General features: G+C 46.0%; 1 protein-coding gene across 2 annotated transcripts in view; it reads right to left on the bottom strand.

Annotated features, from left to right (window-relative positions):
• Window positions 1-299: 299 nt before the first annotated feature.
• Window positions 300-22,183, bottom strand: part of CTDSPL (CTD small phosphatase like) — a 116,502-nt gene continuing 94,618 nt past the window's right edge. For both annotated transcript variants that reach the window (XM_072726455.1, XM_072726454.1), the window contains 5 exons: window positions 19,032-19,133; window positions 15,439-15,495; window positions 11,520-11,612; window positions 7,517-7,702; window positions 300-3,972 (listed from right to left, as the gene is read on the bottom strand). In XM_072726455.1, the coding sequence (XP_072582556.1) occupies window positions 3,847-3,972; window positions 7,517-7,702; window positions 11,520-11,612; window positions 15,439-15,495; window positions 19,032-19,133 (564 nt within the window). In that variant the 3' untranslated portion in view covers window positions 300-3,846. The remainder of the gene's footprint in view (window positions 3,973-7,516; window positions 7,703-11,519; window positions 11,613-15,438; window positions 15,496-19,031; window positions 19,134-22,183) is intronic.

Genomic DNA, 22,183 nt, shown 5'->3' with positions numbered 1-22,183 from the left:
TCGGGCTGCACGTGGAAGCCGCCGCGCAGGGAAAGCGAGCCAGGCTGCTTCTGTCTGCGGAGACACCGCCAGGGGGCCTAACATCGAGCGGGCGGGATGGTTTTCCAGCCTCCCCTGGGGTCCAGGTCGGTGGCTCCCGGGATGCTGCGCCCCTGCTCCCATCCACCCAAGCCCTGCAGAACGAAGCAGGGGCCCCAGGAGACCGAGGCGCTGGCTGAGGCTGTGCAGGTGCAGCGGATAGAGCGCGACTCAGAGCGGGAGGCGCAGGCGCCGCAGAAGCAGTCCATCCACAAGAGGGCGCAGTTTCACGTGTTTATTTTTGGCAGGAAGGAAATCATTGCAACCCTCTCACCCCTGGAAACGTGCACATTCCACATGTAGTATTTCCCATGTAATGCTGGCTTGTTTGTCACATTCAAATGTCCAACAGAAATCCACGACTACCCAGGCACCAGAATCTCCACTACCGGGGAGGGGGCTGGGGGGGGGGGTTTAGAGAAGCTCCCTGGAGAAGGAACAGAACAGACAATAGCATCAATTTTACAGTGAGATAGGTACAGAGGCAGCCAACAGATTCTGCTCAGGTAACTGCTAGCACTTCAAGCCATCCACTCCTCTGGAGCCCCGGCATGCCAGCTGTCCATCACAGCACCTTTAAAAGCGGAGGCACAAACGTCACAAGTGTTTGTCCATATAGGGCTGTGTGGTTCTAGATTTTATTAGAGAGCTGTCTTTAAAATATAGGATTGCAAAATGTTGCCAGGTTATAGATTTACAGATTTCTTTTTTATACCAGAAGTTCAAATGCTGCGACCATGACAAGTCAGTGTCATCATAGCCTCTTCACGTCTCCAAAGTCACCTCATCAAAACTGCAGTGTCTAAGGAGCTTCCCCACCAACCATCGGCTGTTGACAAGTGGTCCTCCCCCTTAGGATACAGATACACTGCTTACAAACAGCTAATGGGTGAAGCCACAGACCGATACACAGGATTCCAGAGCAACAGGAGACAGAACAGTGACAACCTCAGATGTGCCCGGGCACCACCACTCAGGCCCGGCCAGAGATGTCATCCCATCATAGGGGCCTGAGTCCACAACCCAAGGTATCTTGGCCCAGATCTTAATGTAGAAAAATACTTGTCTGGGAGACTATATTTTAACCTGGTACACAAGAAACTCAGGAGGCTGGATTTCTCTTTTGGTTAGAGTGGGGTGGTGAGATGGTATTTTGGTAACATGGGAAGCATATGGCACAGAGAAACAGCTAATAGGGTTCATCAGGTTTTAAAGCCCACAATTTAATAAAAGGTAATAATTAAAAACAATACCCGTATTTACCTTAAAAAACATAAATCCCAAACATTCATCTCATTTCTTGGCCTTATGTTAGAATTCTATTGCTTCATTTACATGTAGATGGTTAAAAATATATAGAGAGATATAGATATTCTGATTATGTACATAAAGTAGAATAAAGGGTTAAAATAAAAATGGCATTTTGGAGTATGGTCAAATAAGGTGCACAGAATCCAGAACCCTCAGGGGGTCTGTTGGCCCCCCTGAGACATTCTATGTCTGCGATGGCTGGAACCGGGCTCCATCCCCAACAGTCGTGCAATGGCGCTCACGGTTTCAGGAACTACTAGGTGCAGTGTCTGGCTCAAGCTTGCCAGTGTCTTCACTCCCTCTCTCAGAAGTGGGACACTGTTCCTAGGTTCGATTCCCCTGAAATACTCTGGAATTTCAGTCCTCTCTGCCCCCTTTTCCAGAGAAGGTCTCATGATGCCAGCAGAGAAAGGGCAGGGGGGAGGGTGAAAGGCTGTTCCCAGGACTGATTTTTGTGTGGGTTTCAACACATGACAGACACTTGACTGCAACATTCAAGACATTTAAGGCAGTGGGTTCATTAATGACTAGTTTTCCAAATCAAGGTTTAGGGCATATGCAGATCTGCCATGTAAAACTGCCGTTCCCTGTGGTCATGCCTAGCATGGGGCCGTTTCTACTGGAACTGGCATGGGGATTACTGGATTCTGCACATGCAGAATGCTGGGGCACCTGGTTACCCCTGAATACTTCTCTTCCAAATGCATGGCAGTCCACAGCTGAAAGTGCTGTTTGGGAGGACGTGATTGGCAGCTGGCTTCATTATTTTGTAAATGAAAAGAAGAACAAAATTTTACCTCACCACCCCCCGACCCCCCCATCTCCAGACTTGTTAGTGCCAGTTGCTCCCACAGAACTCTGGCGGAGGCCCAACCCACAGAGGACTAAGGCAATGGTGCCGACATGAAAGGGTTCTTTTAAATTATTTTTAAGAGCAATACTTTATAGACTGTCTTGTCAAACGAGGAACATGGCACTGCTTAAAACAGCTCACTGGGAAAGGCTGCAAGGGAAGCCCTAGCCCAGGGAGGGCACCCTGCCTCTCCCCAGCTCAGGGCAAGGAGTTCCACATATGGACAGGTTTCCCTAACCCCGGCTCAGAAATAGGCTGTGCTTCAAGAGAGAAGTCCAGGAGCAGACCTGGGCCACATCAGTGCGGTGGCTGGTTGAGGCCAGGGGTTCTCAAGGGACAATAGTCAGCTCATCACAGTATCTGATGTTGACTGTGGTCTAGAATGAACGCCACGCCTGTGTGGTGTGCTGGCCCTTGAGTCTTTGTTCCCTTCTGGACTCCCACGGCCAGTGCCAGGGAAGGGGTACACTTGGTGCAGTCTGCAGGGGAGCGGGACACCTACTTTCCTGACCCTGTCCAAATCTGCAGCTTAGCAGTGAGCGGATTCTGAGCATAGGCACAGTGGCAAAGAACAGTGTAACAGCCGCTGGTCAATTCCATTTGGTGGCAGCGCAGTAGCAGCAAAGAAAATTCCCAAACAGCTCCGTGTGTATCCAGCTTTTGGAAAGGAAAAATTTAAAAATCAATACACAGATTTTTTTTCTCTTTAAATATCCAAGGGTTTCAGAGTTTCTTATAACTGCTCCACCCAGAACGACAACAACAAAACAAAAAACATACAGAAGTATGGCAGTAGTGTGAAAGCGGAAGTGACGATGCCACTTTTCAAGGGGGAAGTGTGACCTCAAGACAAAACTGTCACCATCCGAAATAATATAATAATATAAAAGTATCTATTGTTTCCAAAAGTGTTGAGCCACACAACCGTGGATACATTCCAAACTGGGTCAGTGATTAATGGAGACACCGCCATGGTCACCGAGACTCCTATCAGGAGCCTGTCCCTGCAGCACGCCTGTTGGGAGACAGGCTTCTATGACTCACCTCCATCCCTAGCCACCCCCCACCCCCCAGGTTCTAGAAAATTGTCATATTTGTCTTTTTTTAGAGAATCTAAGACAATAAAAGACTAAAAGATGTCTGGAAATATGTTGTGTAGAAAAATTAACTCTCAGCTTAAAATAACATTCAAAAAGGCACTTCATCCTGTAGGAAAGAGATTCTGAGTTGGGTCAGCTGCTCCCAGCTGGGATAGAAAGGGACAGGTTGTCTGCTTGGAGGGGGGTGGGGGTGGGGAACAGTTGATAGGAAGTCTCATAGATATCAAGCTTTTTTTTTTTTTTTCCATTTTTTTCTTTTTGGTATGTTTTACGAAAAGCAAATCCAGTAAAACGCATGTCCCTTTATGAAATCTGTTAAAAGAGTTCATTTTAAAATAGTTGTTTCTGTTCTTAAAAAATAAAACAGGTAGGTATGGCCACGTGGACCTCGTGGCCTGGAGCACAGAGTGTCCTCACTTTCCGCTCCCAGGGAGCTGAGGCTGGGTGGATCCCCGAGGCCAGAGGCTCCAGAGCGACCAGGCGGGAGGCAGGCAGAGGCCGGCGCTACCTATTGCAGAGTCTGTGCAGCATGCTGTACACGTCGTCTTCCCGGCTCAAGCCCTCAAAGAAGGGGATGAGGTCCAGCAGCTCTGTGTCCGTCATGTCATCGAACCAGGACTGCACAGGCACCTGGAAGACAGTGTGTGGAGGGGCAGCGGAACCGTAGCCAGCCCTGGGGACAGCTCCTAGCCTGGCTGGGGCCTCCGTGCTTTTAACTTTTTTTTTTTTGGTAAGGAAGACAGGTATCTTAAAAACCATCACCTGCCCCCCCCCCCATCACCATCATCACCATCACCATCATCATTATCTTGTTTGTTCTCCTGTCCCAACTAAGATTGATCCAAAAAGCAACTTGGTTCAGGAGGAAGGCAAAGTTCAGTGTATTTGCCTTTTATGTCTTAATGCTAGTTTGTGTGCACTTGCTCGTTTTGATTTCTCGCCATAGGAAAGGTAGCCAGAGCACAGAAATATCTGAGAGCTAGCCTTGCTCCTTGCCAATTTCAAAAGCTCTCTCCATTGTAGCCAACCAGCTTTTTCCACCTCACCTGGAGCCAGAGGTTACCTGCCAGCTACTGACACCCAGGGAGCCCACGAACAGAGGGCACAGGAAAGCATCCACTTGGGGTGCCATGTGCCATGCTGCACGGCAAAGAGAAGTGGAGAGCTTCCTCCCATTCTTAGCAGTGATCAGTTACAAGCAGAAGTATAAAATTTCAAGACAGTCTGAGCCATGGGCACAGACAGAATTTTCACTTAGTTTTAGAGGGTGGGGAGAGGTGGAAATGGGTGGTAGCCAGGGGTGCAAAAGAAGAGTGAGTTGTAAAGAGAAATTTGGGAGAAACCAAAGTAGTTCAAAAGTAGTATTTTGGGCACTTTTACAAATCTAAAGACTGCTCAGAGACAAAACAATTCATTGTATAATTTAGAAATATAAACTAGGATTACCCAAAAATGACTAGTCCTAGGAGAAGGGCAGGGGATGAGGGAAAGGGTAGACTTGGACACAAGACTTCTCTAAATTCATCTCTGTTGGTAGTTTTGATGTTGGAATCATGGAAATATGTTACATAATTGAAATAAGATTAAACCATTAAGAAAAGAAAGCAATAAAAAGTGAACCTAAGAATATATAAAGTTGATGACATAACCACACAGAGAATTATTTCAAGTGATTTTAAAAAACCTAGTGTTCTGCCAGACAGTTTTCCAAAAAACCCTACGTGCATTCAATTGTCTTAGTAGTGGTGACAATATCAGTACTGCTATTTGGAAACTACTAGATGTGTACTACAGAATAAATCAAATAGGGAATGATGTTAATATATTTAGGAACTAAGTTTCAGCACAAGAGGAAGAACAAAACTGAAGAAATTAAATAAAAACTGTTATAACATTGATCTGGAAAAACCAATATGATTTTATGATTTAATTTTAATTCTACAAATATGTATACTTCAGTTCTATCCAGTATAAAGGACTGGAAGCAAAGGCTATCTCAGGAACAATAAGAATCCACCCAAACTATCATCTCTAAATACCATTTCCATTAATAGGAAGCAGGCTCCACAAAAGTGGTTGATTCCAGGGCTGAGGCAAGAAATGGACAAGATGAGCATGGAGCATCTTGTTGCATCAGAAAACTGGAAGCATTCAAAGACTATTGTTATATGAAAGGATGGCCGCTGTCCAAAGGTGAACACTTGAGCATACAAAAGAATAACAAATGGATTAAATTATAACAATAAAAAAAATCCATGAGTTCATAATAACACTTAAGACAAATTCACTGGCTACTTTTGGAAGTTTGCTAGAGCACCACCTCACTATCTGAAGAGTGAAGAATTAAAGAAAGAGGACCAAGACTTTACCCTGACTTCCTAGTTCAAACATTCAAAGTGAATTTAGGGTAATCAAGTAATTGATGGGGGCAAGCTTGATTAAAAAAAAAAAAAAAAAAAAAAAACAAGAGTTCCAGCCAACAAATGTGCAAAGAATGGTAGAATTTAGAAATCATCATTTTGTAATTCTCAATGAAATAGTTGATGTAGGCAAGAGTATCATCAACAGCTGTTCACATTTTTAGGTGAAAGGTCGATGCGGAATTTGAAAACAGATGGAATGGGCTAACAACACTTGAATCCAAAGATCAATTCAAGATCTTTAAAAGCGGCACCTGGGTGGCTGAGTTGGCTAAGCATCTGACTCTTGATCTTGGGGTTGGTGCATTCGAGTCCAATGCTGGGCTCTCCACTGGGTGTGGAGCCTACTTAATAATAATAAATAAAGTCTTTAAAATTGGAACAACTTGACATTACAATGCATCTTGATGTGATTTCATGGTCTTGATGATAAAAAATTGAAAGATTTGAAAAACCGAACCTGCATTTAATCAAGTAACAGTGATCTAACTACTTGTTTAAAGGAAATATGGCAATTAGAAAAACACAGTAAAGCACCCCCAGGAGGCTGCAACCAGACAGATCCAGAAGAGAGGAAATTTCTACAGGACAAATAACCAGAATTTCTTCGACAAGTAAATAGGATGGAAGAAAAAGGGAGAAGGGAGGGAGAATTGCTAAGATTATACAAGAATTACTAGACACATTACTAACCAAAGCAGGGCTTGGACCTTGTTTGATTGAGTCAAACAACTGAAATGTAGGACAACATTTTGAGATGACGGGGAAAATATGAACACAGTCTGGATACTGGGTAATATTAAGAAACTGTTAGTTCTGTCACATGTGATAATGGAATTGTGATTATATTAAGAAGTAATCCTTATCTGTTAGAGACACATGACAAAATGCATTAGATTGAATTTGACTAACTCGCTAAAACGAACATGTTTAAATGTAATAAATTTGGAATGTTTACTCAAGTAATCATTGCACACTAGCTAACTGAATCTAGCTTGAACTCATTTTGTTTTAAGTGGAGCCACAGAGTTCTGGCTTCAAGGAAAGGACCCTGGGGAAGCTTCTGTTGAGTCTGAGAAGCCCAGGTTTGGGAGAAACCCTCCCCTCCAGGGCAGGCTGCCTGAGCTGTGGGCCAGTGTGGCGGGACTGAGGGCTTGGCCATCAGCAGCAGGCCTGGCTGGGTTCTCTACCCTTGGAAACAGGCCAGGAGGTGGGAGGCCATCTGTCTCTTGCTCAGAGAGTCATGCTGCACCCAGTAGCAGGTACTAAGGATTGCCACGTTCCAGGGAGTTTTATGTAGGAAATGTTCCCACTGCATACTTTTTAGATATCATTATGAGGTGGAAAAGCCTGGCAGGTTGTCTGAAGACCTTAACTGGGCTCCTTCTATTCATTCTTGTTTAAGAACTTCTGCTGAAGAGGTCATGCAGGCCTTCTGAGTCTATAGGAGTCATGAAGCTAGCTAGCTCCAGGAGGTTACTGATGGAACCCTTCTCAGTAACTAACATTAAAAACACCAAGATCCAGGCTCACTGAGCACTTACCCAATGCAGGCAGTGTTCTAAGGGCCTTCCATGCTCTGCCACACTGAATCCTCCAACCATCCTACGAGTCAGCAGCCCTAGAATCCCCATTTGAGGGGGAGGTAGCTAAGGCTCAGTGAGGTTAGATAACTTGGTCAGTGCCATGTAAGTCAGGGCACCATGCGTGGAGCTGTATGGGGAGCTGTGTTATCCCCCCTGGGGGCTACTTACTGCATTCTCAGGATGGAAGATGTATGAGGCGGGAGAATTGTCCACAATGATCACTTTGCTCAGCTCCCGGCCCAGGCGGCTCAGGTCCTTCACGTAGTTCCCACGATGGAAGACGCATGATTCTCTGAAGAGCCGGGCCCGGAACACACCCCAGCGGTCCAGCAGGTCGGCCACGGGGTCTGCGTACTGAAAAGCAGGGCACGGTGAAGGCAAAATGCCTGAAAGAGCCCACAAACCCTAACTACAGCTCCCAGATCCGCACTGCTTTTCTAGAAAGAGATTTAAATAATTGGATGTGTGTTAGGATCCTGGTTATTTTACTCTCCGTGTGTGTTAGATATCCCCATTTCTTCCACTTCATTGTTTGTTTGTTTCTTTTTTTTTTTTTTAAAAGATTTTATTTATTTACTCATGAGAGACAGAGAGAGGCAGAGACACAGAAGGAGAAGCAGGTTCCCTGCGGGGAGCCTGATGTGGGACTCAATCCCAGGACCCCAGGGATCACGACTTGAGCTGAAGGCAGATGCTCAACCGCTGAGCCACCCAGGCGTCCCTTCCACTTCTTTCACCTCTCATATCCAATCTATCAGAAATTGGTTCCATCTCCGAGAGTATCTTGAGTGCAAGAGTATCTGCATCTCTATATGCATAATTGGCACTTCCCTGGTCCCGACCTGTGTAACCTCTGGCTGGGGTAGGTGTGAGCTTCCCAAAGAGCCTCCTCCTCCCACTGTCTCTGTTGCAGCCTCTGTGCTTCATTGTTGTCAGGCCACTGGAAAACACGTCCCTTCATGCCACTCCCCTGCTTATAACTCCCATTCTCGACCTGCAGCCCCTGGACTGAGGCCTTCACTCCTTGGACCTGCCATACCCTACAGGGCTGCAGCCACGTAATTTCCACCACCCCTTGGCTCCAGCCCGTCCGTCACCTGAGGTGCACTGGGTTTGACCATGGTCAGAACCTCTGTACCCATAGAACATGCTCTCCTCAGATCTCTACACGAATATCTCCCTCTGTCTCCTTCACCTTTCAGGTCTTGGTTCCCTGGCCACCCGTATATCCCTCCCTTTCTGGCTACTATTGCCTCACTCTGGTCTCCTTCATGGAGTTGCTCACCACTCCCCAGAGATTACTGGGTTTCCTCTTCCCTGGTCAGGATGCAGGCCTTATCTGTCATGCTCACCATGATGTCCCTGGCATTTTGCACAGTGCCCACCTTATGGTGGGAGCTCAGGAAATATTAGTTTCATCAAAAATGAATAAGCAGGCAGGCTTTGAATCTGGCTTGTGTGGCATGAGGCCATGCTGCCCCCCATGGGTGCTCTGGGCAGCTGGGCCAGACCAGCCCCTGATGGCCACAGGACAGTGCCCAGACACCGGCTTCAATTTCCTTGGAGCCCAGGTGTTTTATAAGAAGGAGTGTGAGCCCTGCTTGGCCCTCTCTCATGGCCTGGAGAATTTTCCCAAAGCAAGCTGACCTTGATAACTGATAAAGAAATAAAGGGATCATCCCAGAGGGAAAATTTTCATAAATGAAGATGTCTGAAAGACTGGGCCACACGGAGCAGCTGGGCTGGAGGCAAGAGGGTAGAGTTCCAAAGCCAATGTGAGGCCAGGTCTCAGCACTGAGACTGCCACAGCCAGGTGTCACCATGGGGCCTGGCAATTTTTCTGCTGGGGAGGCAGGATGCCCCTCTGAGGCTGGAGGTGTTGGGAAGGCCAGCAGTAGAATGCACAGCAGCCCCCAAGAGCAGAGAAATCTCAGCACACTGAAGGATGCAGGGCTCTAGGCAGCAGCTTGGACTCTGTGGGAATGTCCTCCTTTCCCCGGAGACATCAGGAGCAGGCTGTATTTCCTGCTAACCAGGTGGCCATTGCAGTTTTCAGCTGCTAAGTGAGAAGTGCCCCATGGGTGCTAGGGGGCTGACTCTAGATGGAAACAGTGATTAATTTCCACTGGTGGTGGTGTACATCCTTCCAGGGAATGTCTGAGTCTGGGGGCTCCAGGCCTTGGAGATGGATGTGGGGAAGGTCAGCTCCACAAGGCTTTGTCTCTTTTGTTCTCTGCTGCATCCCCAGTGCCCAGGACAGAGCCCAACATACCGCAGGCACTAAGTAAGTATTTGTTGGGTGAATCCATCAACAAAGGAGACCAAGATGAGGAAGCAGACATTTAAGGGCTCTGACAGCATAGGGTTTCCGTAGGCTCCTGGGCAGTGGGCCAGCATGGTGGTGCTGGCTGGGAGCTAAGCCCAGAGCCAAGAACTGGGGAGTGCCCACCTGTCCACAGAACTTGTGCATCAGGGAGGAAAGGGCTGGAAAGTTGCACCTGGGAGCTGACGCAGCTGAGCCAGGCTGGAGCAGCACTGAGAGGAGGGCCGCAGAGACAGATGGAGGCACAGGTGGGAGCAGTTGAGGAAGGGAGACTGCACAAGGATGTTTGAGTGCTGGGGACAACGCCAAGGAAGAGTGTTTCAATTCTGCCAACCTCCCCCACGACAGCAACCCCCTAACCCTACCAATTCTCCATCTACCTGCACAGGTACTATCTTCCTGTTTATTTCTTTAGTTGTTACTTCAGTCTTCTCAGCACCCCAGAGCACTGCCAGGAGAGCCATCTCCACTACAATACAATTGGTCTTGGTGCCATTCATGGGAAAGAGTACCCACAGGGAAAACTGTCTTCCCTGAGGCTGTTTTTTTTTTTTTTTTTTTTAATAAGGAAAAGGAAGGTCTCGGTTTTGGATTCTCTCTCTACCAGCTCATGCTACAAGGCCTGGCAACGAGCCTGGCAGAATGTTGTGCAGGTGGGGTCCTCTCTCATCTCAGCCATGACAGAGAGATGGCCCAAACCAGGAATGCCCAGTCTGGCAAAGTGTGATGTCTGGGAACCTAGAGTTAGAGTCCCCAGCATGCAGAGGAGAAGGCAGGTGTCCAGAGCCAGGAATTGTCGGGGGATGGGGTGGGGTGGAGCTATATGTGAGTCCTTGCAGCAGGTCTGGAGATGAGTAGACTGTTAACCTGGGCTCCCCAAAGCTCAACTCTGGGGCCAGTTTAGAGTCTCTGAGGTGCCCTCGGAGACACTGGTGGTGCCACCCATAAATGGATGACCCGCCCCCCCCCGCCCCATGCCATCAGAGTCAGGATTTGAGAGATGGTGATGGCAAGGATTTCCTCTGAGGGGTGGGAGCCTATCCTTTCTCCCTTAGGCTCAGGACACACATAATCATATGGGGGGCAGTCCTGTGAACCTGCTAGTTCCTTTAACAGTAGGAGAAGGCAAAGAAACCACTCTATGTGGTTAGAGCCAGTGTAGACACTGGGTCAAAGATGTATTATTTTGTTACCATCAATAATTATGATCATGAAACAATGAATGTCAGGAGCACTTCGATGTGACAGTGCCTGTGGGGCATATGAAGCACAGCAGTTGCTCCATGAATACTTGCTGAATATGAGTCAGGCACTATGCTAATGCCCTTTACATGCATTATATCATTTATGCCACCCTATGATGTAAAGAGAGTTGTCCCTCATTTCTAGAAGAAATGGAGTCGAGAGAAGTGAAGCCATTTGCCCAATATCAGAGGGCTCACTAGGACAGTCAGGACCCTCCTTCGGCCTGTGCATGTCAGTGAATCTTGGACACTTATCCTTTCCCAAACTTGTGTAAGCTAATGAAGGACACAAAGGCTTACGCCTCTAGTAGTGGGTTGCCAGTCAACAGAGGAGACGCAGATGCCCTTTCTCAGTTCCACCGGACACTTTTGTGATATCCTGCATGCAGCAACTTCATGGAGCATTTGTTCCCAGGGCTCCCTGTCACCATGGTAACCCAGAAGCCTTTCAGGCTGGCGCCATGCACATGGCCTGCATCAATCCCATCTGGGGTGGGAACCTGTCACCATAGAAACCACTTCCCCCACCTTAACAGAGGGCTGCCTGACAGATAGGGGGTCGGGGTGGAGTGGCTGGAGGCACCCAGCTGGGAGGAGGATGTACCTTAGCCAAGCTGGCAGTAAAGAGCACACACTCGAAGAGCTGCCCCATCCTCTGGAGGAACTCATCCACGTGGGGCCGCTTCAGCACATACACCTGCAAAGGCAGCAAACAGCAAACTGGTCAGTCATGGCAGCTGCTGGGGGTGGCCTGGGGCCCACACCCACGTAGGAAGAATTCCTGAGAAGGTCACCACTTCCTGGCCCCAGCTCTATCTGCGGCACAGATCTCTCTCTCTCTCTCTCTCTCTCTCTATCTATCTATCTATCTATCTATCTATCTATCTATCATCTATCACCACTATATGAGGGCTGTGTGGTCAGATGTGGCACTTAAGGCCAGACACACTTCTCCGGCAGGGCTCCTGGTCTGAGTTTGGTGTAGACACCCCTCCCAAGGGAGAAAGGGTAGCTGACCATGGTACTATGGGTCTTAGGGATTTTCAGAACCAGTGAGTAGAAGAGTTGTGCCATGTTTGCGTGGAATGACTCATCCTCTCATGTGTTTCTTGGCATACATTCTGGGTCAGGCCCTATGTGGACACAGGCCACAGTCTGGGGGCTGTCCTTTTGGAGGTCAAGGCCTGACCCACTGCCTGGCAGCACTGGGACTGCTCCTGCTGCTAGGAGGAGGACTTCTACCTTTGACTGAACACCACCCTTTTTAAAAAAATTTTTTTTATTGGAGTTCAATTTGCCAACATATAGCATATCACCCAGTGCTCATTCCATCAAGTGTCCCCCTCAGTGCCCGTCACCCAGTTACCCCATCCCCCTGCCCACCTCCCCTTCCACTATCCCTTGTTCTTTCCCAGAGTTAGGAGTCTCTCATGTTCTGTGACCCTCACTGATATTTCCCACTCGTTTTCTCTCTTTTCCCCTTTATTCCCTTTCACTATTTTTTATATTCCCCAAATGAATGAGACCATATAATGTTTGTCCTTCTCTGACTGACTTATTTCACTGAGCATAATACCCTCCAGTGGAACACCTCCCTTGCTCAGAAGGCCTGGAGTGGGAGTGGAGGGCCCAGCAAAGCTGTAAGAGGTGCCTTCCGTGTCAGCTTGGGAAGCCATCTACTTGACACCACAAAGGTTACTCTGCTGGGGCTTGTACAGAAACAGATTACAGGGGACTTGAAGGTACCTATTCCTGGCCCCCAGCCAGCAATCAGGAGGGGCCTTCAAGCAGAGGGGGGCAAAGAGGAGGCTTTCCTAGAGTGGCTGCTGGGCTCTCTGCTCCTGACTGGGGAACCTGAACAAATCTGAGGAGACTAGGGAGATGGGAGAGAAAGCAGAGCTGGTGAGAGAAGATAGGGAAGGTGGGAGGAGGGAAGAACTAATTAAAACTTGAATAAATTCCATTTGAAATTAGCCACTTCCCTAAAATAAATCAAACTTATTAAAATTCAATTCAACTCATATTCACTGAGCCCCAGTTCTGTGCTCAGCCTGAAGAAGTTATAAAAATGAACAAAATGCAGGCCTCGCCCTTGAAGAGCTCACAGTCTAGAGCAGATACAAATAAAAACAAATCAAGATAAGCATGCATAATGGAAGTGGTAGTAGAGGGATATATTAAGGACAGTTAACCCCCTTCTCAAGGGAGGAGGTCACAGAAGGTAATATTTGGGTGAACAGGAGCTCATCAGGCTGATAAGAATGAGAAGCAAGCTTCCAGGCAGAGGAAATTGTATGAGCATGAGACTTGGTCTGAAAATACCTGGGGGTTAGAGCATGGCCAAGCCCTTCGTGATCAGCCCTCTAGAAGAGATGGGAGACAGACGTGGTTGAAGAGGAAGTATGAAAGGCAGCTTGGGAAGAGTATATGTGGGGCTGTGAATGGCAGAGGTTGCCAGCTGTCTATCCTGTGGAGTCACAGTGGGGAATCGGGGCATTCTGTGTATTGCAGAGGAGTTCTGCAATGAGCCAAGGCCTGGTGGAAACTTGTAGCCAAGTGAAAGAGTGGGGTAAGCACCCTCTGGCTGAGGGTGTAGTGAGGGGCCAGAGGAGTAGGACAGCCTGGGGAATGGTGGTGACAACAGGGCTGGGAGGAGCTGGGAGGCGGGGTAGGGGTGAGGGCAGAGCTTGTGGCTGTAGTAGCTCCAGGCCCCCACTTTGCCCATGAGACTTCTTGATGCCAGGGAATGGGTACAGCCTGTGGTCCTCAGTCTCCTTGGGAATAGTACTTGGAAAGCAAGCTTTGCTCTATGCAAACAGCAGGAGACTGATTTGGGAACTCTGATGTTGGTGCCTCTGGCAGACAGGAAGGTCCTGGGCCCAGATGCCAGCGTCCAGGCCCGCGTCCGCGTGCAAGTAACCAAGAATAGGCCCATTGGGACCTGCACAGCCTATCCTGGATTACTTGAACGAGGCCACGGCCTTCGCCAGGGCCTTGGTCCTCCTCTTGGCGCCTGTGGCTTCATTCCCTCAGGAGAGAGAGTTTCTGACCCCAGCCCTGGGGCCCTGGAGTATCTATTGCCATATGAATCAGCACAATCTCGAGGGAAGCTGGGGGTAGCTGGAGTGGCTCCTTTGAGAATGGGCTGGCCATAGCAGGTCAGGCCCTGAAGGTCATGCTTGCAGTTGCAGGTAAGAAGGATTAATTTCTCTCCTAATTCTTGCCATGCCAGTAGGCAGCCTCTCCTTTGTCTCACTACTTTGTAGCAGAAGCCAAGATAATAAATGAAGCCCTAACTGCTTCTTAGATGCTGAGTTAATTCAGCTGATGCTTTTGCAAATGTTAAATGCCCAAGTGCCTGCCTTTTGGCTCCCTGGTGGCTTTTAAAAGCATGAAGTGTGGAGACACTAGGGACAAAGTTGCCTTTCCCAGTACTGGCTTCCTGGCAAGACCTTCTGGGAGAGGAGGGAAGGGACCAGAGCATCAGGAAAAGAGACATGGGCCAGGAGGCAAAAGACTGGAAGTCTCATATTAATTCTTCCCATTATATGACCTTGAACCAACCCTTTCTCTGGCTAAGACTCCGTTTCCCCATTTGGATAATGAGGTGGCAGGGCCAGCTGATTTCCAAGGTGTCACCAATTCTGACACCCCCATACTCAAGGGCCAAAGAGACGACTGGCATCATTAAGGAAAGACATTTCTTTTGGCTCAAGCACAAGAGAGATTTTCCTTCCTGGGATAGAAACACATCAGGTCAGAGACTCTTCCCTGAAGACCCTGGGGTTGACAAGGAAGATGGTCAGACCATCCCTGTGGACCACCTGACAAAACCCCCTCTGCTCCTTAACCTCCAAGGCTACTTTTCCTACAATGTTCCAATATGTTCATAAATGAAGCTATTCCTGGGGAAGTGTCATGCAGATGAGAAAAAAATATCAGAGCAAAGATGCATGCCAATTAACTAGGGCATCTTTATTCAAATTTGTCTCATCCAAAAACACATCCTTCCCCCTTTATCCTTTGGGTTGGGATTTTGCTAAAGATTCATTAGAGAACATGATACAGGAGTGACAAGATCAGTCTGGAGTGGCTGGCATTGGAAATGGACATCTCTTCCCAAGATGCCACCATTAGTGGGTGACTTGTGACATTTTTCTGTTGCCTGCTAGGAGAGTAGCCGAAAGCATTTACAATGAGGAAGTTAATTAAATCATCAAGCTAGGCCAGTGGGGGATATGGAAACTTCTAAAAGTCTGAATCAAATCAAAGAACTATTTGAACTTGCAACCACATGTAATATCTACAAATAGATTTTAGCTTCCCTTAAAAACTCGGTGTAGAAGACATTCATCTGAGTGGGAAAAAAACCAGAAAACCATTGTATTGATTTTACAAAGCCGGCTCCCTTTTGATTCAGTCATAAAATTATTGATGAAATGGGAATTTAGAAATAAGTTTATAGGAAATGTAATTACTAAAATAATGTTAATTGCAACACAAGTTGAGCTTTGATTTCTTACCTGATGTATAGTTCCATCGATTTCAACCGGAACAATAAAATCAGCATTACTAATAGGCTAGAGAGAAAATAAATTATAATTAATAAATCTGAAAGAACAAAATAAAATTGGAACTTCAATAAGAAAAAGGCTGTCTGGGCCAATGTTTTTATTATTGGAAAAAAACAGTTCAGGCAAAGGATGTTGAAGTATGCTTTGGTCCCTTAAAATAAACACAAACAGGAAAGCACATTTTTTTTTTCCTATTCTGAATACTGTTACATTTTCAGCACCTTGGTCCAACCTTTCTGTCATTTTCCTGGCCTAAATGACAAAAGGTAGGGAAGCCTACCCAGGGAATGGGTCTTCCCAGTAACCCCAGCTCTTGCCTAGAGCCCTGACAGGATGATGTGGAACCACTGCTGGCCACAAGGGGGAGGAGGTGAGAACCCAATGGTCCCAGAGAACCGTGCTACTTGGGGGAAAATGATTTGTATGGGACCCACAGATGCAGGCTGCCCTGTGATGGGCTGCTCAGCAGGAGATGCTAAGCACATGGACACAAAGCAGGGCCACAGACATGTGGGGTGAAGTAAGAGGCCACAGGCCAGGACCTCAGGCAGTCTCCTTCCCTCTGGACCTTGGCTTCTCCTCTCTACCACAGTTACAGTATTGGGTCTGATGAGTGACCCATGGCTCCATCAGTCCTGAGCATCAGTGATTTCAGCTTTGCTGGGGACCAGCTCCTGCTCTGAGCAGCCCACCCTAGATTGCTACTGCTCTGCTCTAGGTAACACAATGCACACCCACAAACTTCAGTGTATTTAACAACATCAATGACAACATTAATGACACTTAAAGTCCAAATACAATTCTTTGATAGTCCTTGTGCAAGTCAATGCTGGGCTTACATACAGTTCTAAATGCAATTACACAAACAAGGTGGAAACTACTCAAATGAGAATCAATTACCCTAGGATAGGGAGGAGAGCATGTAGGTGGGGGCCCCTGGGCAGGGTTGCAGAGAGGGGTGTGTGGTAGAGTCTCTGGTTAGAATCTGAACTGGGATCTGTCTTTAAGCCCATCACTGTATACACACACATCATTCTTTGATAAGCAGACTGAAAACACATAGAAAATACTAGATTGTAGAACCATTCCTAAGTACTCAGTAGAGTACCTGAGCCTTAAGATTACAGTTTATTCACTCCTGTGGTTGGAAGGTCAAGGATGAATTCAGTATTTTACAATTTGACAACTGAAATAGAAAATCATGCTAAGAAATCCCACAAGATTGAAGGAAGAAACTCCAGCAAGGCATTAGTAGATTGTGAAATTGTATTCCATAAGGTATATTAAAAGAGAAAAAGCCATTGCCCAACTCAGAGCAAGCCTGAGCCTCCATCTCTTCTCACATGCTGGTGTAAAGGAGGCTGTGCCAAGCCATAGTTTTTAGTCTGGGTCTGAGAGCCTCTGAATTATACACCTGTATATTTTCTTTTCTTTTCTTTCTTTCTTTTTAAAGATTTTATTTATTTATTCATGAGGGAGAGAGAGAGAGAGAGATAGATAGATAAAGGCAGAGACATAGGCAGAGGCTCAAGTATCATGCCCTGAGCTGAAGACAGACGCTCAACCACTGAGCCACCCAGGCATCCCCATACATTTTCAAGGAGTGAGGTTCACAGATTTTGGATTTTCAAAGGCCTCTGAAATGCCCAGAATGCTAAAAACCATACATTTAATAAAGGTGGTTGTCAGAGGGAAAGTGGGTGAAAGAATGGGTGAAATAAAGGGGATTAAGAGTACATGCATCTTGATGAGCACGGAGAAATGTATAGAATTGTTGACTTATTATGTTGTGTATCTAAAACTAACACTGCTCCACTGGCCAGTTAGACCCCATTCCTCCTTTTACCCTTACCCCTCAACTCCTCTCCTGTATGTAAAGTATATTTGAGTAAAAAAAAACTGAATACAATAAAGAATAAGCTGCTTGCAAATATAGGCAGGCCAGGGAGGGAAGAAATGAAGACATGCTGTTCACATAAGCTCATAGTTTAATGCCTTTGGAGGCAGGAACCCTCTGTGCCCTCAGGCAGTCTGGCCAGCATTGCCCATACTCCCAGAGCTGCTTGGGAGCAAGCTGGGTAGGCTGAAAATGGCAAATGGCCCCTGCTCCAAAGGGCTTTCCTCCAGAGGAATCTGAAAAGTCCTGAGCAGCTTGCCCACAGGGGAGAAAAGGCTTCCAATGCTGTTCAGAGCTAAGCTGGGACGTAAGGTCATGGCAGCCATGGGACCAATCCTGGAAGGGCCCTCAAGGTGCTGGACAAGGAGGTGGCACTTCCAGGCTTCAGTGGCCAGAGACAGGTCATTTCCCACTGCTAGAGTAAGTGTGGCACCTCCTCCACTCTCCCAAAGGACTCACAGACAACTGCCTGGCCTTGTCCTGGTAAGGAAGGCTTCTGTTCAGGGAGAAGCAGGCTCAAGGAAGGATGCTTCTGACAGAGAGGTCTTCAGGTACATTTGATGGCTCTTCTACTTCCCAATACAATGGTTAAGGAATGGCTATGGTTCATGTGAGACACATACCTCATCATGGATGGTGCTTTCCACATCTCTTAGCAAAGGAAGGGGAGGAGTTGAGGGCTGAGGGTAAAAGGAGGAATGGGGTCTAACCGGCCAGTGGAGCAGTTTAATCTCCAGAAATATCCCAAGGAAAACAGGACCAAGACCCTCCTTCCTCTCCTCAACATACTAATCCTCTATTTCCAAACCTTTTTTCCAAAGTTGCCTCTTTGAAACAACTTGTTTCATTTCAAAAAATGGAAAGGCGGTTCACAAAGTCATTTCTTAATAGTGTAGCCACAGCTGTTCCTCCACAGATGCTCTCTGGTAATGTGTAATTTTTGCTGTCATTCTAGCAGGGAGGTGGAATGAGGAAGGAGACAGAAGTAAGACAGTGTGACATCACTGCAGCCCTACCCTCTTCAGGAGGAAAGTCACGCAGGTGGATGGATACTCATTTAGTTATGAAGCTAGTAAAAAAACAACCAAAACCCAACCAGCAACCTCCTGTGAAAAAGCTTGAAATACACAGCTGAATCTGTTCAGATGCTGCAACTCTGGAAGTCTTCTTTAGAGTTGGACATCTTTTAAAAACTGCTCTGGGAAATCTTCCAAGGTAGCAGGTTGCTTGACAATTTAACAGTGCCTCTCCTGCCCCTCCCAATAAAACATACAGCACTCTTCTAGCTACCTTGACAAATACACAGTGGCATCTTGGGGGCACTGGTGTATTGATTGCTGCTTGCCACCTGAAAAGTATTTGTAGGGGTTGGAGGCTTAGGGCTAAAGGCTTGAAAAACTCAAATCTCATAAGTAAGACATGTCTAAGTGACACTGGCAGCCCAGCATTTCCTCCAAACTAACCATGTAATATTCAACTACTTCAGTTAATGTTTACCAGAGTTAGTAAGCAACTGTTCTTGAGACTTTTTCATGAACAGTGAAGACATACACCAACAACTACAAAATGTCATCTTTTTTATTCTTCCTTTCCAATACAACTGTGACTGAATCACAAAGATCATGGATTGTTTATGTTGATTTACCTTAAATGAACTGTGCACCAATGTTTCATCTAAGTCAATGACCACACACTTCTTCCCATAGTCAAGCACCGTCACCTCTGGAAGGAGGTATTTAGCTGGTGGCTAAAATGAAAAAAAAAAAAAAAAATCAGTACTATTACCTTTATGTAAAAGACAAAACCAATGCCCTTATTATTGTTATCATATTACGTCTTTGAGGTTATAAATGAGACCAAACACTTAAATTCCTGATTAAGCACATCATGGAATTTTATTAAAAACAATAGAACTAAGTAGTTTGCAATGGAAGTTTTAACAAATACTGGGCCATTGTGTGAATGGTTATTTGAGGGCCTAGGCTTTGGAACCAGACAAGCCAGGGTTTGAATATCAGCTCTTTTTCTTGGCTCTAAGTTGGAATAATAATACCTACCATGACAGGTTGTGGGGAAGTGCCCAGCATTCCACCTGGCACATATATGGTACCTGCTACTATTATTTAAATGGGCTATACAAAAATAAATGCTCAATAGCTACTCTAACCATGCAGGCTCATTTCCTGGGGTCCTATTTTGTCTGAAATTCACTGTGGCACAAAAGTATATCTTACAGCTATACTGGAACCACACTGTTTTGTTTGTTTGTTTTAATGACTAACATTTTCAGAAACTTGAAGAGCACCTACAGACCCACCAGCAAAATGCAATCCAAACTGACTTCCAATAATAGGAAACAGAAATAAAAGTGGTTGAGGTAAAGTACCCTGTCTTGTGTCTGCCCCACTGCAGTATTAATATTGAGCGAGCATGGCACTGTTACCCCTTGGATTCTCAGTATCTGGAAGTTCAATTTTAATCTACACGCTGTGTCTTAATCAGAAAACCTATTTATGTCTTTGTACTAGCTGACTCCAATCTTATGATAAAGAGGTTGTAAAGAGCTAATAATCTGCTAGGTATCTTCAGCCAACTTCATTCTTGATTTAGAGTTTTATTTCTTTGGGCCTTGCCTCATTCCAGAAATGATTTGGTTTACTTTGTGGTGTATTCAGTATTCAATGTTAACTAGTTAATTCTCTATCTTGGAAGGTCAAGCTCTGTTCTATTATTTAATGCAAAACAAAACGCAAAAAACTGTGTCTCTAGCCACTGAAGAGCAGACAATTTAGCATGCTAAAACAAACAAGCGAACCCAAAAACAAGAAACAAGAAAAAAATGCAATCAAGAGGTAGTCCCTTTTAAATGGATATTTCCTTTCTTTGGTGGTGGGGGGAGGTTAAAATGAACATTAGTCAAGGATCCACAGTTAATTTTGGACGACAGGGTAGGTAAATTTGCAAGTGTGATGATCATCTTGTCTGGGCTGACTGGATGAGGCTGCATGTGGGTATTCTAATTCTACAGGGGCTCTCTCCAGTGAGTGTGGGTATTTCCTTTTGTCCAACATCATCCTGAAGAAAAAGCCTTCATGGATTCCAACTCCCTTGGCTCTAATTAAAGTTCACCAAGCAGTACTCCCTCAGCCAGTACTCCAAGTAGCACTGTGAGGAGATGTGCCTTAGACACAGGGCATGGGGTTTGGGGTCCTAGAAATGACTCTGTCCTTCATTACGAATCAGCAAGCAAGCAGGTTGCTAGAAAAATTAAACTTGCAAGAAGAAGCTTTGTATCAAAAAGTGTTTTGAAAAGGCAGGGCATGATGAGCTCTGTAAGTGAACAAAATAAGGAGGATTTTAGTTACTTCTGTTATTTGGGCCATACTAGAAAAGCATGCCTGTGCCTAGAATAAAATTAGTTTTAATTTTTTATTACACAATTATATAATAAAAACACATTCTCATTGTAAAGAACCCAGACATATAACAGACAACTCTTCCCTTTCCCGTTCTCCATTCCTCTTCCCAGATTCTCCCCCCTTTTAGTTTAGTATGCATCTGTCCAGGCCTTTCTCAATGCGTTTATATACTAAAACAACACTTTCACTTTATGTAATTGCTAGCCTGGAAAATAAGGCTCTAGAAATTCTATCCCTAGCAGATCTGAAAACATCAAAGATCTGCCAAAAGTGGCTCAGTTATTTTCCAAACCTGAGAATAAAAATTACTTTCTTAGCCTATTTAACCCATACTTTGCAAGCATTCTCTGAGCTAACAGGATGGAAAAGGCCTCACAGTACTACTGGAAGAGAGAAAAGAGGGAGAAAGGTGAGAGTCCTCTTAAGCAAGCTACTGATGTAGCATTTGTGCTGCAGAGAACAAGGCTGGGCTGGGGGCAATAGACAAGGAGGAGGTTCCATTAATCCTCAGCCTGCTTCCTAAATACATACAGCTTCTGAGCTTGGCTTTAGATTAATGCAAATTCTTCAGCCACTGGTAAGAATTCTTCTGGACAGCTCTGTCCTTGGAACATGCAAGGACGCTATATAATTGCAATAGTGCTTTATTATTTCAATTGATCTGTTCAGGTGATGCTTGAATTATTAACTAAAAATGTCCTGAGGCAAATTTTCTCTCAGGCCACCACAGAACTAGAGAAGAAGAGAAGCATTAGTTATATTAAGAAGAGCCTTTTCTATACAAACCTCTTGCTCCAAAGCACATGGAGGGCATTGCCAGGAGAGTGGAAGAGGTGGGGGTAGGGGGTGAAACCATGTGAGGGGAAGGGGGAAGGAAGGAATCTTGGCTTGCCACCCCAGGTATGGGAAGGGCCTTCATTCCAGTTTTCTTCCTTGTAGTAATAGGTCTGGAATTTCTCATCCTTGGTAGTGAACCCACAGCCATGAACAGTTAACTCTGAGGTTGTTTAGAGTACCCACCCCACTCACTCTCTTTTTGGCATAACAGATGGGGGCCAAGGCTTAGAGTCTGTACACTAGGCTTCCCAAGCCATAGAGTGGAGGGCAGAGATCCCAGGGCTTCTGTGGGAGGGGGCAAAGGAAACTCTAGACTATCTTTAATTACATTCGTTTCTGCTGATGGGTTCTTCATAACATCTGGTGTAAAAAAGTATACAACTGTTTATTGAAAGGCTTAGGCAAATAGCATAGACACCTGTTAGAAAACACATTTCTCTTCTCCCCTTTCAGCACTTTTATGGCTCAGATAGAGGTGAACCTTAGGACGGAGTGAGATTCGTGCAAGAGTGGGCACGGGTAGTCGGTTCACAGCCTCGGT

Source organism: Vulpes vulpes, chromosome 11 (genome assembly GCF_048418805.1).
Source record: "Vulpes vulpes isolate BD-2025 chromosome 11, VulVul3, whole genome shotgun sequence".
In the NCBI taxonomy this organism is placed as follows: domain Eukaryota; kingdom Metazoa; phylum Chordata; class Mammalia; order Carnivora; family Canidae; genus Vulpes; species Vulpes vulpes.
The sequence above is the reverse complement of the archived record's forward strand: the minus strand, read 5'-3'. Positions and strand labels throughout refer to the sequence as shown.